The sequence below is a fragment of the Coccinella septempunctata genome, chromosome 7, assembly GCF_907165205.1.
Source record: "Coccinella septempunctata chromosome 7, icCocSept1.1, whole genome shotgun sequence".
Classification (NCBI taxonomy): domain Eukaryota; kingdom Metazoa; phylum Arthropoda; class Insecta; order Coleoptera; family Coccinellidae; genus Coccinella; species Coccinella septempunctata.
The window spans coordinates 11905427-11920346 of NC_058195.1; the positions used below are offsets into that span (position 1 = coordinate 11905427).

Below are 14920 nucleotides of genomic sequence, written 5' to 3' on the forward strand. Positions count from 1 at the left end.
ATCAAAACAAGGTAGGTATATACGCGATAACGGAAAGAAGCGCTCAGCAAGCTTTCGGTTTCGCATGTAAGAACGATAAATAAAGAGTCTAATTCAAATAATTAATTTCCTATCGCCCCACTAACTTAGAAAGAATTTCTAACATTTGGCCTCTCTGTCTATTTTGCTCCTCAAGTAATTCTATCAGTCGCTTTTTAGTTTCCTTATCTTCCTCAAATTGTCTTTTACACAAATCTAAGAGTTGCGCATTTGAACTCTCAGGTCTTACTGAGTTTTTCGTATTTCGGAATCTATTTCGTATAGCTTCCGCTGTTCCGGTCGATTCGGAAATTTCTTGAGTTACAGATGCATTCAGAGACAACATGTCCAGAGACAACATGTCCAGAGACAACATGTTGTTTCTGGATGCTCCACTTGTACTGGCTCCGGTAGATTCTTGAAGGTTTTGCGGATTAATTTTGTCCTTCATGTGAAGCAGATTATGCATCTTGTCGAAGTATAGTGGCTGTTCTCTCTGTTCAGATCCGGTCTTTTTCATGTGATTCAAATGAGCCAAGTACTGCTTCTGGAGGTTTGCAAATTTTTGCCGACATCTCTCCACTCCATTATCACCCAAATTATACCCTGCCTCTTCCATTTCCTTCCAAATTTTTCTCCATATCTGAGATTTATTAGTTTTTTTGTCGTCGAACTGTGAACTATATTTTTCGCGCAATGATAAGAACATTTCTGTCGCCGCATGATCAATATAATCAGGTTTTTTTTTAATCCAAATTAAGGGAGCATTAGCATTAGTAGCTTCTGCCGCATCTTCATCCTCAATTACATTTTGCTCAGTATTATCCTGCAGATGAGAAAAAATAAATTCCTCCGCAGCGGCTGGGTCTAAAAAAAGTTTCAGTCCATTGCATATTAGTACCTAATACTTATAACGAACTCTACCATTTAAAAGAATATTTGCAGTCTCCACATCGACTATGACTTTGTAATCTCGTCCACGGTTATTTAAAAGGATTGTAGTCCTTGCCTCCATTTCTTTTTTAAATAGATATAGCACTTTCAGAATAAATAGCGGATCGTGTTTTTTCGTTCTAGCGTGTCAATTAGACATTCAAAAATCATTTGTAACCGCTTATAACTCTGATCGCGAGCTGGGTTATTTGCGGTAAATACTAATGACGTTGGATATGACGTCATATCACTTCCCCTCCGTAACCGGTTTCACGCTAAAATACAACGGTAACTTCAGATGACATAACCACAAGTAACCGGTAACACGCTAAAAATCGCCTAATATAATCACTCCTGAAGTGTAGGTCATTGACATCAAAATACAAAAAAAGGCAAAAATCCGTTTTCTATAAGTTCAACCAAAATGTAGAGAGGGCTTAACTAACGGTCATCAACTGTGACGGTGGCTTAACTAACGATTCTGAAGTGTGAGAGGGGCTTAGCCGATGGTCGTAAAGTGTAAAACGGGCTTGAAATCTTACGACAGCTGACAGATACAAAACGTGTATGTATAAACAACAACAAACTAAACACTGCAAGAGTACTAGTATTTTATTTTTTATTGTATATAAAATTTCGGTAATTATGCAGTGTAGAGAGAACCGTGCTAGGTCGGTGAAAAAAATCGTACTCACAGATTCCGGGTCCCAGATTACGAAAATGAAAACGAGAATTCTGCAATCCTTTCAGTTTTTCCAAAAAAAAATGGAAAAGTTTCCCCTATGGAAGGTAAGGTTATATATAGTTAGAGCTAGTTTTCTTCTATTTTTTTAATAAATACTCGTTGGAAATGTTAAATTCATCAACATTCAAGATCATCCTGCCAAAAAAATGCCTTTAATTCGTCGCAAACGACGATTTTATACTTTGTTTACATCCGTTGTGAACCATCATGGCCGCCATGATGTTTCGAGCTACGAACTGTTCCTATGCAACGTTGCCAAGTCTCAAACTGGTTGGTCAGCAAATTCCTTTCGAACTGTTGGGATAGGAAAAGCATATCTTTGTTCACTATTCCATATGCGTTAGCTGCATAGATAACCTATGCTAACCTATGGTTAGTTGCCAGTTAACTAATAAAATTTTCAGTCACATTGCTTAATGCTTTTTCCATTGTCTTTTTTTACCAGGGTTAAAGGGAACTTTAGAAGTTTGATTATGATAGGTACTTGTCGTTATTCCTGAATGGTTCGTGTTATTAATATCTTTAAAATGATACTTTTTTGGTGTAGGAAACTCTGAAAAGACTCTATTCATTTTGCCATTACGAATTTGACCGTGTTTTCAAAAATGATCCTTGAAAAAACACCATGACAAAACCCTTAAACCTAACCTAACCTTTCCTAATGGAAGGGTTAGGTGGTTATAGGGGTTGTACAGCTCTATAATAATTTGATATGCCAATGCGTGAAAATATTGTATAAGAACTAAAAACATATTTTCCCAAGCAATATTCGAACTAATTTCTTCAATTTAACTACACATATGTACTATTGGCAACGTTGCATAGTTTGCAATGTTTGACAGTTCGTATGTTGAAATATCATGGCGGCAATGACGACTCCTACGGATGTAAACAATATATAAAATCATCGTTTTCGGCTAAATGAAAGCCTTTTTTTGACTGGAAATGATTGAGATTACCTAAATCGAACATTTCCAATGAGTATTGATTAAGAAAAAAGGAGAAAACAAACTATAACTATCACTAACCTCACGTTCCAGAAGGAAACTTTCCCATTTTTTTTTGGGAAAACTAAGAGAATTGCAGACTTCTCGTTTTCATTTTCGTAATCTGGGACCCGGAATCTGTGAGTACGATTTTTTTCACCGACCTAGCACGGTTCTCTCTACACTGCATAATAATCTCTTATAAATGGAAGAGAATACGGTAATGAACGAAAATACTGAGGAACAAGAATGCAGAGCCTTTTTGAGGAGTAGATACTTATATTTCATCTCGTCATTATGTGGTATGCATATCGAAAAATATAGTTATGATTTCATGATAATAACTTGTACATATTTCAGCAAGCAAGTTGAAATGTCATATCCAGATGTATGATAATACAAGTATAACTTGTGTCATCAGAGCAATCGATTTGAATTTTGAAAATATAATAGTTGACAACCTCAGGACTCCATTTCCAAAAACAGCCAGGAAAGCAATCCTGAGAATAACAGATATAATATCAATAGAATTGGACAAAAATATGAATTTGTTAAAAATTCAATAAGACATTTCGTAATGTTTCACTTTTTTTTTTTGGTGAAATATCCTATATCAACTTTCATCTCTTGTATGTATTCCTCATTAATACGATTATTCCACTTCAAGATAATTTTATTGGAGAGATTATTTCTAATTATTATTCTTTGATATTTTTACATGCTCTACTTTAGAGCAGTTTTAAATATATCTTCTAATGGGTGCTATCAATCTATTCCTAATCAATGATATGTAATAAGTTTTTTCGTCATACAAATATCAATAATTGTTTGGCAATGGTTTTTGACTGATGCATGCTTTATTTAGTGAAGCAAGTAGTTGCATTCTAAAATTTATTATCAACCATATTTAAATAACTAATCAAAAATTATATACAGATCTACAATACAGTAAATTCTCCTTATATATTGAAACCAGCCTTTCTCATGCATTCTTTGTGGGCTTCAATCAAGTGCTGACAGTTTTCCTCTCCGTTCTCGATTATGCTGAAATATGTGTAACATTAGCGAAGTATTTCAATTTAAAGGGATGGAAGATCAGATATCCAGATAGAAAACGTACCATGAATCCCTCGCTCTTTTTGTTTCGGGGCAAGCACAGCAAGGTTTCAATTTTTTTGGTTGTTCATCGGTTGAAGATGTTGAATTTGCTATTTCCTTAACTGGCGCTGCCGCTTCTACTTTTTGGTTCGCATTTCCCATCTTGTAACGTGTGTGTGTTATTTTTTGTTGTCGATGTATCTGTAAATACTGAGCTAAAATTGCGCAAGAAGTCTAACCACTCTAATCTGAGTCTAACCTTAATTTTTTCCGCTTTCTGTCACTTGACATCTCACCACAGAAGTTGCGTTAAGTAGGGACAAAAGATTTTATTATTCTATTATTCCTCTATGAATAAAACTATTCAGATTAGAAATATTTTCATATTTTGTTGATATACAGGTTGGGAATTAAAGGAAAATAGCACTCCTTATACTAAAGTTTCAACGTCTCTGGCCATATCTCGCCCCTCTCTGTTTCAAATGCTGGATTGTATCATACATCATACGATATTTCGAAAAGGCAACAGGAGAAGATATTTGAAAAAACATTGGCTCAAAAATTATCAAAATTCGCTGTAAGTGTTTAATATATACATTTTATTCACAACATTTATAGAAATTAAATCTATAATAACAATTTTTCAAGGACTTACGAGTTGCTTTTCATATATATAATCATTTTCTTGTAGCAAAGTTCATAATATATAATTGAAAATTATTCTTACAAGAAAATTGGAAAACTAAAAATTACATGAAACTCAACTCAGTCTTTACAGAGGGCAAGTTGAATATCAAAGAAAAAATTTTTTCAAATACTATTGAGATAACAAGTATGATGATTGTGGAGGATCATATTCACCACACAGCAACACGATATACCTCTGAAGTCTTCTCTTCACTGTATAATGATCAGTCTAGTACATCTTCAACTCTTTGATCGTTTCTTATTGAACAAATTCAAATACTTTCCCCTAGTCACTTCATTCTTTTCTTCTACACCCAACTGATAAGCAATATCATGTAACTGCTTCACCCTAGTTATAAGTTCTGCTGTTGGTAAAGAGGCCAATTCTGAAATGAAAATTCACGAATACAAAATTTAAAAAATATACTGCGCGAAATGCTTATTCTTACGGTGCATATAATTTTGGTCTTCCTGATTCAATTCCTTTGAATATGGAAGTTTTGTTGTGCTGAGAGGGGTCAAACCGTTCGCGTATTCTGACATTCCAGGAACTGAAGGAAATATGAAATGAGCTTGATTTACGTATTTCAGTCGTTTTACTCACATTTTTCAGGCCATAACTCCGGTGAAGCCCTATCCAAAATTTCCATGCTATACAAACTAGCTTCTAGTTCCTTCAGTGCATTGGCTTGATCTGAAAGTTCGAGAAAATCAATTATGATTTGACAGTCAAATTGAACATGAAATTTGTTAGCAGAAAATTTTGTTAATTGCTTGACATCGAGAATGGCGCCATCCCTAAAATTGCCTCACTGAATAAAAAGTGATAAAAAAGTTTACAGGCACTAAAAAATTGAGATTTATTGAATATTTAAAGAGAAATTCCATTAAAACCATTACCTTGTTCAACGCTCCCGGGTTTCTCCGACGCCATTTTGCATTAATACCAACTGCGAATATGAATTCCCTACAATGGCGGTAATTCAAAAAATTGATCACTTTGTTGGGAAGGTTATGTTGAAAAAAGGTTTGAATTATGTTACATATTGTCACAAATATGCAAGATTTCTGCAATTACAGATAATACTCAATCGTCGTATGCGGGATGTTATATTTATATAGACCAAAATATAGAATAGAATTCGTATAGCGATGTTTTAACGCTTCGCCTTCAAGTAAGAGCAACAAATTATAATCTATGCTATAATTGTTTTGGGGTAGTTTGATGTTATTGTACAGGGTGATCGATTATATATGCCCGCCTCCCTTCAACTTTATTGTTTTACTGTGCAAAAAACTTTCATAATTCATAAAAAAAATTTTGAAAAACTTTTACCATGCTTGTGCATTATCCTTTTTTTCTTACTTCAAATGGTTACCCCTTTAATAATCAATCACCCTGTTTTTGAATGAAGATTTAAAAAAATGCGTTGTAGGTCCCATTATGTTGTTAACAAAATAAGACATAAATAAATGACATTCGATAAGTACCTTTCAAAGGATTGTGTTGTAGAGCAAAATGTGTTGGCTTCTAATTAAAAGTTTCTTTCATTTTTGAGAGCTACCAAGTTTGGTACATAGGCAGTTGCCTATATGCAGTGGCACAAGAATTGCTTCATTAGAAGGTTGTTAAGGTTTTTGATGGCTTTTAATTGAAAAATTGCGTTCTTCATGAAAACTTTTATTTAAATTAACATAAAGAAAAATGTTTTCACTCAGAGGAATGAAATTAATTTTTTCCCCATCCCCAAAGACCCTTAACGAAACCAGAAATTCCTGCTCCTTGTTTAGATTTTTGAGTTCCTTCAAGTTTTTCAGATAAATCTGGAAATTCTACAAAATTGAGCGCCAAATCATAAAACAATGGTTTCACAGGTATGGGCTCCATATTAGTAGGCAAACTAACCAAATTTGGATTTTTGGTTAGTAACTGTGGTTCCTCTCGGAAATCATCTAATCTCTCAATTAACGGCTTCTTACTCTTGTAAACTTTCTGTGGTACTACAGTTACATTTTCATCTTCTTTTTCCAGTACAAAGTTTGCTTGAGCCTTGGCTTTTTCAATTTCAACATTTTTTTTTACATGATCAACAAGTTGCTCCAATTCAGGAAAATTATAGTTGGGCAATTTTTCCTTTGTGGCCTTTTCAGTTAGATCATACAAGGCAGCAGCTTCCCTCCAGCGTTTTTGAGCTACTTGAGTTTTGGCCAAGTAATACAATCTCAAAATCTTATAAGCACTTATCTGATCACTGTAGTGTTTTTGTGCTCTTCCATCATTTTTGATATCATCATTTTGAGCCAGTTCGTTAGTTTGCTGAATAACAATATCCAATAAACGAACACAATCTTGTGCCCTTCTGGTCTGCTGAACTAATAGCAAGTTTCTTTGCGATGTTCTTTCAACACGAATGGAAAGTAAGTAAGAAAGAAGGACTTGGTTTTGTTTCTCATTACGAGCACCTTCTCTAGCCAATGATATAACATCACGGAGATCAATGAAGAGATCTTCAAGAATCTTTATTTTAGCTTGGATATTTTCAGCTTTTTTGAGAGAATCATCTAATCCTTCAATACCAATCAGGAAAATACGTACTTGTTCGATTATCACTGGAACTTTCACATCAAACCATTGAATTTCATGGAGCACCTTGATAGTTTTTTCTTTAGTTTGTGCTACTAAAGTCTCAAAATTTTCTAGAACTCCTTGACTCTTCAGTTCGAGTATGTCAACAGTTTTTTCATCTCCAATATTATAAGCACAGTATCTTAAACTAGGAGCAATTTCTTCAACTCTTTGCTTATAGGGCAACTGATCATCCTCAGGTAAAGTTGATGCAAGTTTCTCATAAATGACTTGAGCTTTTTTCAGGTTTTCTGTCGCTTTCATCCATAAATGCAGCTCAAATTCTAGAGTGCCTTGGATCCACGCAGCATAAGCCTGTGACTCTAATTTTGTCCTAGCATCACATCTTTCAAACTATAAAAAAACCGTTTCAGTATTCAAAATAATGGAAATAAATTTTAACAACCTTGCACAGTTCCTCGAGTTGCAAAGCATAAACACTTGCTTTCCTCAATTTTTGAATTAGATGGAATTTTTTTCTTGGTTCAGTATTAGATTCCTGTCTTAACTGCATCGCATATGCCCAGCATCTCTCTGTTAATACAAGGTAGATATGCAAATATCTTTCATCAGCTTTAGGATTAATTAGATGAGTATCGGAAACATCTCGTTTCTTGAAATGTCTACGATCGCCTTGGGGTAACTTGAGTACTTTTCGCAATCTACGAATTCTCCTCGAACAATAGCCTCTGTACCTTTGATAATCCCCATGTCTCAATCCATGCTGTTGCTGAGAGTCTTTGATCAATTTCAAAACTAAAAGAACATCCAGATGTTATGAAAAAAACGATTGGATTGTGAGCTCTTCGGACTCACTTTCTAGCGTGAAAGGTTTAAGGGCTTCTTGAGCATTTTTTCCCTTTCCCTCTGGTGCGTTCGTTTGAATAATTTCTTCAACGGTCATCCTACTAAATTATCAAAAATATTTATCCCAAACTTTCTCAGAACTGAATGTCATTCGTGTAATCACGAAGTGATTCTGTTCACTGATCAATTTTGACATTACACGTCATTTGCCATCTGCTCACAATTTGTGACAGTTGAAGTGTGAGTGAAGTTAATTGATTTTTCTGGTGATGGCGGTAAAATAGTTGAAAAATAAAGTAGTCAGTTTGAAGCATAGACCTAATAATTATTAGGTATGGTTTGAAGAGAAGTGTCAAGTGTCATCGTCACTGTCATTTAATTTAACTGTAGTTTCCACAGCAAAAACAAATCTGATAAATGATGAATACAATAAAAAAATCACTACAGTTTATTCCGTACATTCTGAATAATTCTACAAGGTTTAATTCATTTTCTAGTGCGATTTCTTTGAAAACTCTTTATCCATCTAGCAGCCTACGCTTGACCCATGTATCTAAGGTGAGTTTAAGAAAATGAATGAAAACACTGAATGACCTTTATTATATTTCAGCCCCCAGAAAGTGATAATGAATTCAATGGCTACATTCCATTAGACAAATTGGATATATCATACAGTAGAAGTTCTGGACCAGGTGGTCAGAATGTAAATAAAGTCAATACGAAAGTAGACGTTCGTTTCAATGTTAAATCTGCCTCTTGGTTGAACGACAATATCAAAATGAAATTATTAGAGAAGGTAATTAAGGATTCAGTTATTGCGTGAGATTGATGTATTAATTTGCAGTGTAAAAATCAAATAACTAAGGATGGTTGTTTGGTATTTCGATCCGATTTAACACGTTACCAGCAAATGAATTTAGCAGATTGTTTGGCTAAAATCAGGGCACTGATAAGGAACTCTTTAGAGGTTCAATCAGTACCCACTCAAGAAACAATAGATAGAATCCGAAAGAGGTACCCTTGATAGTATAAAAGTTATTTCATATTATATCCCTTTGATTTTTCAGGCAAGAAAAGAATAATAGAGAAAGGTTAGCACTTAAAAGAATGAGGTCACAGATAAAGAACGAAAGGAGTCAAAATATAATTGTTGAGTAGATTAGACTTAATTATTTATAAATTCCTTTTTTTTGGTTTCATCCAATAATTTTGGTATGTAAAGTCTCATATTCCCAGTTCTGTTTAAATTTTTTCGGGTGATTGGTGTTTCTCATTTGCGATATTGAAAAATATTGATAATTTTTCCATTCCTTTATTCCATACCTATGTCTACAGTGCTTTAACTTTATATCACCTCTAACATAAATTGTAAATTTATGAAATTTAAAGAATTATAATTTGTACAGATATCCACAATTTAGGAATAACTTAGCTCGTTTACAGAAACAGGGTAAATAGGTTCATGGTTTAATAACTAATATTCAAAACTTAGATTAGAGTTTCTGTAACAACTAATCAATGCTTTGAGTGACGGGAACGAGATCTACGGTCACGATCACGGCTTCTCGACCTAGAACGATAGGATCTGCTTCTGAAAAAAAAAAAGGGACAAATTAATAACCCAGGCCAACGAATTATCTATTTTTCGTGAAGTTTATGAAGCTCAAAATAAAATAAGCACCTACCCGCTTTCTTTACTTCGTTCTTCTTTCTCCTTATTTCTTTCTCTATCCTTGCGTTCCTTAGATCGAGATCTGTGTCTCTTGGACCTTCTGTCAAGTTCCCTGCCGCCTACATAATGTTCTCGATGTCTATCTCGGTATCCTCTTTCTTCCCTGTCCTCCCTATCTCTTTCGCCACGACCAGCTTTACGCTTTTCTTCTCTCCTCTTTTCAGACGTTTTCTGAAGTACATTTTCAAATGGTGGTAGGTCATCAAGGTGGTAAATGATATATATATATATATATATTCAAGAGTTTATACATTCTAAGAAAACTTACCTCCAGTTCAGCCAACTTCTCTCTAATTTTGATGAAACCCAGATGAAGTTTTCCACCGAAATGGTCAGCTAAACGCCTGTCATTATCATGAATGCCAAGATACGCAGAACACACCTCGCATACCCTCAGTTTCTGCTGTTGATAGCTGCTGGCAGGCATAGAGTTCCTGTATTCCTGCTCAGCGTCCAGTTTTTTCTTACGAAGTTCTTCTACCTACGAAAACGACATCAGATGCTGCCTGAACATCTTACGGATCTTAACCTACCTCTTCCATGAGTTTCATACTCTCTTCCACAAAACCTTCCTGTCCTAACTGTTCAGCTTTGGCCAGCTTTTGTCCAATTTGTTCAGCAAGTTCATGTACACTGTTGGCTTTAACGGCCACCTCTGCACTGAGCTCTTCCTGAGTTTCGGCCAGTCTCTGTTTGGCAGACTCCGTCCTGCGATCACAGTCGCTAATGAATGCTTGCAGATGTTCCATAGCCTAAGGAAATACAAACAAGCATTTCTTAGTGAGGTAGAGATGGTCTTATTTCTCGACAATCGAATTTCAATAACTTAAAACAGATCTTCTACTTGTGATTTATAGATCACTATTCACTGGTACTTAAAACCTGGTCACATGGAACTGTTTCATTTCATATATTTGTGATTATTCAGGATTGATTAAGTATTGAAATTCAGTGTCGTTCAGAGGCATGAGAAGAAAATACTCACATCAAGATCATAGAAGTAGTCCTTAGTTTTTTGAGCATTCTCAAAGTCCGCACGCAAAGCTAAATCATGAATCTTAGGGCATTCCCCCAAGTCCATGCGCTGTGAAAAAATTTATGCATTAATGAAATTGCAAGGAGCACAGTTACATAAATGGGAAATGATACGTTTCTTCGAACATCTTGATTCATTTTTATATAATCACAGCTTAGAGTCACATACGTTTTCCTAACAAGCCATTTCCCTTTTCCGATATACCTTGCTTTATTATATAAGATTACATTTCGAGTCTATACTTGGGTATCTGGATTCAGCATTTGTAAAAATATGTTCAGTAACAGCGTGGCTCTATAGAAACTTTGAATCCTGCACATTCCTTGTTCTCCTATCAACATTCATAATTACCTGAGTGAACATAATTTTTTTTATTACATATCCTTTTTTTTTCATAGCCGAAATGATCATAGCCAATTAATGAAAGCTTTAACATTGCGAGAAAATTTATACGAAACTCTAAATGTTGTATGTCCTTTTGAAGAACTAATGCTGTGACTATACAAAACAACAAATAAAGATAATAGTGAAAATATAAATGAAAAACTTACAATCACAGTAAAAATCCCTGAACAGTCCAACTTTGCATCGGATTTTCTTTCTTTTATCAAACGATATTCGTAAAAATTGCCAATTGTAGGCACGACAATTTCCTAGATTAAAACATCGAAGGAATACTCACAAAAGATAGGAGGAATTCGACAGACTTTTTCGTTCTATACTCACAAATTCCTGAATATTACTGTGAAATTGTATGTAGTACGTTACATGCATACGTTGACCTGGATTCAAGTTTGAGGTTGTTTACTTACCAAGTACGGAGCTATTCTGCTTACAACCCTAACTTGTATCTACGAAATTTCTTCACCATACCTTCAGATCGGGCATAGCCGTTAGTTAAAAATAATCAATAATCTTCGAATACTAAATAAAATTATACCAATGGAATTCTGAATTTTGTAGGTACAGCGTATTCACAAAGAACATTGATCATTTTTTTCAATAGACGATTTTAGAGAAATCCTTTTTGTCAAGATGATAGTTCCAGAAAAATATTGAATTGTGATTCGGAGATTTTTACTGAATATATTGGAAATATGAGTATTCTTAGATAGAAAACAAACAATGCGGTTTTTTTTTTCATCTTTGGAAGTAAATTAATCAGATTTTTCTATTTCTCAAATTGATGATATTCCCAATTTACCATCAATGAATGAGGAAAATCATCACACGTGGCTGAAGTGGATTTTGTAATTTTTTACAATAACAACTGAACTAAGTATTAAAATAAAATCTAATCCAACAAAACCTTAACTCTTACAAATAAATAGATTCTCGAAGATGAGGCAAATGTCATGTGTAAGACAAACACATAAGCTTTTCTTGAGCTTGGAAAAAGTTGTATGGGAGATTATTCATACATTTAGACCAAACTTCAGATCAATCAGATGCTTGAAGTATATCAAAAGTCAATTTTGTTTCAATTTATTTCAAGTCCTTTTTTGACCTTTTCAGGAAAGCAAACGAAGTATTAAATTTGTCTATTTTCATAAAGGCAACTATCTAAAGATAGGTTTTCCTGATGGCCAAGAAATTAATGTGGTATTCACGCAATTTCCCTAAGTCTTGTTTTTAGTCCCGAAACAGAAAAAGACACATAAGCACTTTCTTCTTCACCTAACAACCAAGTTCTTAGCTTATGGTGGGTGTATGCAGGGTTTTCATTCTAAAGAAGCCAATGGAGTTGACCACATTTCGATTAATAATTCTCAGAGAAAGTTGTCTAAAACCACTCTCATTACTTCACTAATGTTGATGATATCTTAATTATTAGGGAGGCTGCATAAACTCATCATAAATTGTGTTCGTTCAATAAGGTGAAGTAGAGAATTTTGATAACAAAATCAATATTTTCCTGGAAATAATTTCAAACCATCATAATCTCTAATTGGTCAAATTCCACAATAGACCCTTCAAGATAATAATACCTACAGTCAAAATATTTAATACGTACGTCCGAGTACTTACATACAAAATCAACATCTATTCCACTTTATTAGAAAATTGAAGTTTCTGAAAATACATTTCGCATATTAGTTCACCGAATATTGCTTCAACATCTTATCTGCAGACAAGCATCTGCCTGCACAACCAATTAGAACACAAATGAAGTGACTAGTTAAAACAGGGAGAATAAATTATATTGGAAACATACCGTTGATGAGAGAATTTCATGTGGACAACAGCTCAGCAGGAAGGATTTGCACACTTTCGGATCGTTAAATTTCACTTGATATTTGTTGTTTTCCCCTGAAAATAGATATGATTAGATCCAAGAAATCGTTTCTTTGAAAAATTTTCATAATTTATACCCACCATTTCGTCCTGTTCCCATTAACTGGTCGAGCATCGCTCGCATTTGATCGTGGGCCGACATTGTTGATTGTAGGAACACAACAAGAGTGCAATAGGTGATTTTTTTGCGACGCTTAAAACAAGGGAAATTATTGTTCTAATAGAACTCGTTCAGAATATCAAGGGCGTTCACAATCCAAGATGCTATAATGCGAAGGCTGATTGCGGTATCTACGAGAAATGGGCTCCTTTTCTGATTACCGATTTCTGCGTACGTACACTTTACGTCAGTTAAACGTCAAAATTGAAGCATAAAGCCTTAAACCACTGAGTAATTTTACTTATTCTTACTATGCGCGCCTCCAGGGGGAAACACTAGGCCAATTGAACCATAGAGTAACATTGTCTCTGGCACTGGCGTAGCTGAGAGGGGGCTTTGGGGCTACAGCCCCTCCCCCAAAAATAGCAACAATTGATGATCATTCGATGTATAGCTCTCACAAAACATTCGTTTCCTTTCAACATTGAACTTATGGATGGTCTTTAATAATTGAACCCATTAATTTGATTACAGGCATTTCGGAATGACGTCACTCGTCTCTTGAGGGGCAAACATTGACCTCAATAAAGATTATTGAGTTCAATGAAGGCAAACAAGCCATTTATGACATAGCCATATCTTCTTGAATTGTGTCAGTCAAGAATAGTCATTTTCTCAGAAAATTGATGAGGATTTATGAAAACCACTCGAAACCTAACATAACCAACACTTGTAGGGCACCGTAGATAGAGGAAAGAGAAGATATCTCACTTGTCTATCACGTGGGGCACACAAAAGGGGTCCGCCAAAGTCTGCTGATCCGAAATGTTTAAGTAGGTGTGAATATACAGGGTGAGTATTTGACTCGTACAAATATTTTAAAGGTAGATTCTTGAGGTCAATTGAAACACTTTTTTTTTGATTCGGCCCTTATAAAAAGATATAGCCATTTTAAATTTTTATAATGAGCTGTGCCGCCTCTGGAAAAACATAATTACCTTCAGAATAACTAGCTAACTCTGTGACACTACACATCTGTGGATCTTTTAAACAGAGTTGTATTCAGCCAAAGTACCCAATTTTTCAAATTTCAAAGATACTTTTTTATTTTTAAATATCTTTCCTATTCAAAATATAGGGGTTGAGGTTATAACTTTAAGGGTTGAAGCAATACGGTTTTGAATTTTATCTTTGAAGTTTTCCCTCTGGAATAAAAAAATCGACGTGTCCGAGGGTTTTTGTACAAGGCGAGTCTTTGACCCGTAAAAATATTTTAAAAGGAGATTCTTGATGTCAAAAGAAACACTTTTTTTCAATATCATTTTTTCCGATTCGGCCCTCATAAAAAAATATAGCCATTTTAAATTGTCGCAAAAAATGGCTATTTCATGGAAATTTGCTCTGGAAAACCAATAAAAACAAAGTAATGTTGTGAAAATATTTTTTATCCTTAAGATGAATATACAGGGTGGTCCAGATCGTAACCAAGAAATTTTAACCACGTATTCTACATAAAAAATAAGCCCTAGTTTGTCATATAAACATATGTCGAGAAATGTTTCCTCTCCGAGATACGGGGTGTTAAAATTATAGAAAAAAAAATGTTTTTTATTAATAACTTTCACACTGCTTGAAATATTTTAATGAAATTTGAGAAATAGGTTTTGAGCGTCAAGGAGCACTTTTTGCATAATACCATTTCTTTTCTATTCTACCAGTGGCGTCTGGACTGCAGCGAGACTGAATATTTTCAGATTAAAAAATGATACGCCACTGGTTCTTCTGACAATAAAAATTACCAGTTGAATCCTTATTTAATTTAGAGCAAATTCGGTCTCTTGACTTTTTGCTGTACGA

At 34.5% G+C, this 14920-nt stretch overlaps 7 protein-coding genes across 8 annotated transcripts; 2 read left to right on the forward strand and 5 right to left on the reverse strand.

Moving 5' to 3' along the window:
* Positions 1-109: 109 nt before the first annotated feature.
* Positions 110-1037, reverse strand: LOC123317876. Its single transcript, XM_044904488.1, has 2 exons — positions 395-1037; positions 110-364 (listed from the first exon to the last, which is right to left on the reverse strand). The coding sequence occupies exons 1-2, from the start codon at positions 725-727 to the stop codon at positions 110-112; spliced, it is 588 nt and encodes a 195-aa protein (XP_044760423.1). The 5' UTR covers positions 728-1037.
* A 399-nt stretch (positions 1038-1436) lies between these two features.
* LOC123317878 lies at positions 1437-3264 on the forward strand. The gene is made up of 3 exons (XM_044904490.1): positions 1437-1589; positions 2876-2984; positions 3043-3264. The coding sequence occupies exons 2-3, from the start codon at positions 2888-2890 to the stop codon at positions 3246-3248; spliced, it is 303 nt and encodes a 100-aa protein (XP_044760425.1). The 5' UTR covers positions 1437-1589; positions 2876-2887; the 3' UTR covers positions 3249-3264.
* A 298-nt stretch (positions 3265-3562) lies between these two features.
* LOC123317879 (cytochrome c oxidase copper chaperone) lies at positions 3563-4042 on the reverse strand. Its single transcript, XM_044904491.1, has 2 exons — positions 3803-4042; positions 3563-3726 (listed from the first exon to the last, which is right to left on the reverse strand). Exons 1-2 carry the CDS (start codon positions 3940-3942, stop codon positions 3642-3644), a joined length of 225 nt encoding a protein of 74 aa, XP_044760426.1. The 5' UTR covers positions 3943-4042; the 3' UTR covers positions 3563-3641.
* Positions 4043-4351: 309 nt separating this feature from the next.
* LOC123317877 (protein lin-52 homolog) lies at positions 4352-5523 on the reverse strand. The gene is made up of 4 exons (XM_044904489.1): positions 5368-5523; positions 5072-5161; positions 4917-5018; positions 4352-4853 (listed from the first exon to the last, which is right to left on the reverse strand). Exons 1-4 carry the CDS (start codon positions 5399-5401, stop codon positions 4708-4710), a joined length of 372 nt encoding a protein of 123 aa, XP_044760424.1. The 5' UTR covers positions 5402-5523; the 3' UTR covers positions 4352-4707.
* A 604-nt stretch (positions 5524-6127) lies between these two features.
* Positions 6128-8109, reverse strand: LOC123317868 (signal recognition particle subunit SRP68). Its single transcript, XM_044904478.1, has 3 exons — positions 7910-8109; positions 7500-7849; positions 6128-7447 (listed from the first exon to the last, which is right to left on the reverse strand). The coding sequence occupies exons 1-3, from the start codon at positions 7995-7997 to the stop codon at positions 6197-6199; spliced, it is 1689 nt and encodes a 562-aa protein (XP_044760413.1). The 5' UTR covers positions 7998-8109; the 3' UTR covers positions 6128-6196.
* Positions 8110-8275: 166 nt separating this feature from the next.
* On the forward strand, positions 8276-9059 carry LOC123317875 (peptidyl-tRNA hydrolase ICT1, mitochondrial). Its single transcript, XM_044904487.1, has 4 exons — positions 8276-8458; positions 8511-8696; positions 8745-8914; positions 8968-9059. The coding sequence occupies exons 1-4, from the start codon at positions 8318-8320 to the stop codon at positions 9056-9058; spliced, it is 588 nt and encodes a 195-aa protein (XP_044760422.1). The 5' UTR covers positions 8276-8317; the 3' UTR covers position 9059.
* Positions 9060-9196: 137 nt separating this feature from the next.
* LOC123317873 (putative RNA-binding protein Luc7-like 2) lies at positions 9197-13319 on the reverse strand. 2 transcript variants are annotated; one of them, XM_044904483.1, is made up of 8 exons: positions 13045-13085; positions 12884-12978; positions 12697-12741; positions 10618-10716; positions 10166-10384; positions 9901-10113; positions 9586-9803; positions 9197-9491 (listed from the first exon to the last, which is right to left on the reverse strand). In XM_044904483.1, exons 3-8 carry the CDS (start codon positions 12709-12711, stop codon positions 9416-9418), a joined length of 840 nt encoding a protein of 279 aa, XP_044760418.1. In that variant the 5' UTR covers positions 12712-12741; positions 12884-12978; positions 13045-13085; the 3' UTR covers positions 9197-9415. The 2 variants fall into 2 exon arrangements, with proteins under 2 accessions (XP_044760418.1, XP_044760417.1); XM_044904482.1 differs by lacking the exon at positions 12697-12741 and having other exon boundaries at positions 13045-13319.
* Positions 13320-14920: the final 1601 nt, after the last annotated feature.

Coding starts and splice junctions, on each gene's coding strand:
- LOC123317873 (XM_044904482.1), bottom strand. CDS start 13,105: ATGTCGGCCCACGATCAAATGCGAGCGATGCTCGACCAGTTAATGGGA. Junction 10,385..10,617: donor ACTACTTCTATGATCTTGAT/GTGAGTATTTTC, acceptor GTATTTCCTTAG/GCTATGGAACATCTGCAAGC. Junction 9,492..9,585: donor GAACGAAGTAAAGAAAGCGG/GTAGGTGCTTAT, acceptor TTTTTTTTTCAG/AAGCAGATCCTATCGTTCTA.
- LOC123317877 (XM_044904489.1), bottom strand. CDS start 5,401: ATGGCGTCGGAGAAACCCGGGAGCGTTGAACAAG. Junction 5,162..5,367: donor ACCCGGGAGCGTTGAACAAG/GTAATGGTTTTA, acceptor TCGAACTTTCAG/ATCAAGCCAATGCACTGAAG. Junction 4,854..4,916: donor AGACCAAAATTATATGCACC/GTAAGAATAAGC, acceptor TTTTCATTTCAG/AATTGGCCTCTTTACCAACA.
- LOC123317868 (XM_044904478.1), bottom strand. CDS start 7,997: ATGACCGTTGAAGAAATTATTCAAACGAACGCACCAGAGGGAAAGGGA. Junction 7,850..7,909: donor TAAACCTTTCACGCTAGAAA/GTGAGTCCGAAG, acceptor ATGTTCTTTTAG/TTTTGAAATTGATCAAAGAC. Junction 7,448..7,499: donor AACTCGAGGAACTGTGCAAG/GTTGTTAAAATT, acceptor GTTTTTTTATAG/TTTGAAAGATGTGATGCTAG.
- LOC123317875 (XM_044904487.1), top strand. CDS start 8,318: ATGATGAATACAATAAAAAAATCACTACAGTTTATTCCGTACATTCTG. Junction 8,459..8,510: donor GCTTGACCCATGTATCTAAG/GTGAGTTTAAGA, acceptor ATTATATTTCAG/CCCCCAGAAAGTGATAATGA. Junction 8,697..8,744: donor AAATGAAATTATTAGAGAAG/GTAATTAAGGAT, acceptor ATTAATTTGCAG/TGTAAAAATCAAATAACTAA.
- LOC123317876 (XM_044904488.1), bottom strand. CDS start 727: ATGTTCTTATCATTGCGCGAAAAATATAGTTCACAGTTCGACGACAAA. Junction 365..394: donor GTGGAGCATCCAGAAACAAC/ATGTTGTCTCTG, acceptor TTGTCTCTGGAC/ATGTTGTCTCTGAATGCATC.
- LOC123317879 (XM_044904491.1), bottom strand. CDS start 3,942: ATGGGAAATGCGAACCAAAAAGTAGAAGCGGCAGCGCCAGTTAAGGAA. Junction 3,727..3,802: donor AAAAGAGCGAGGGATTCATG/GTACGTTTTCTA, acceptor CACATATTTCAG/CATAATCGAGAACGGAGAGG.
- LOC123317878 (XM_044904490.1), top strand. CDS start 2,888: ATGGAAGAGAATACGGTAATGAACGAAAATACTGAGGAACAAGAATGC. Junction 2,985..3,042: donor TTTCATCTCGTCATTATGTG/GTATGCATATCG, acceptor TACATATTTCAG/CAAGCAAGTTGAAATGTCAT.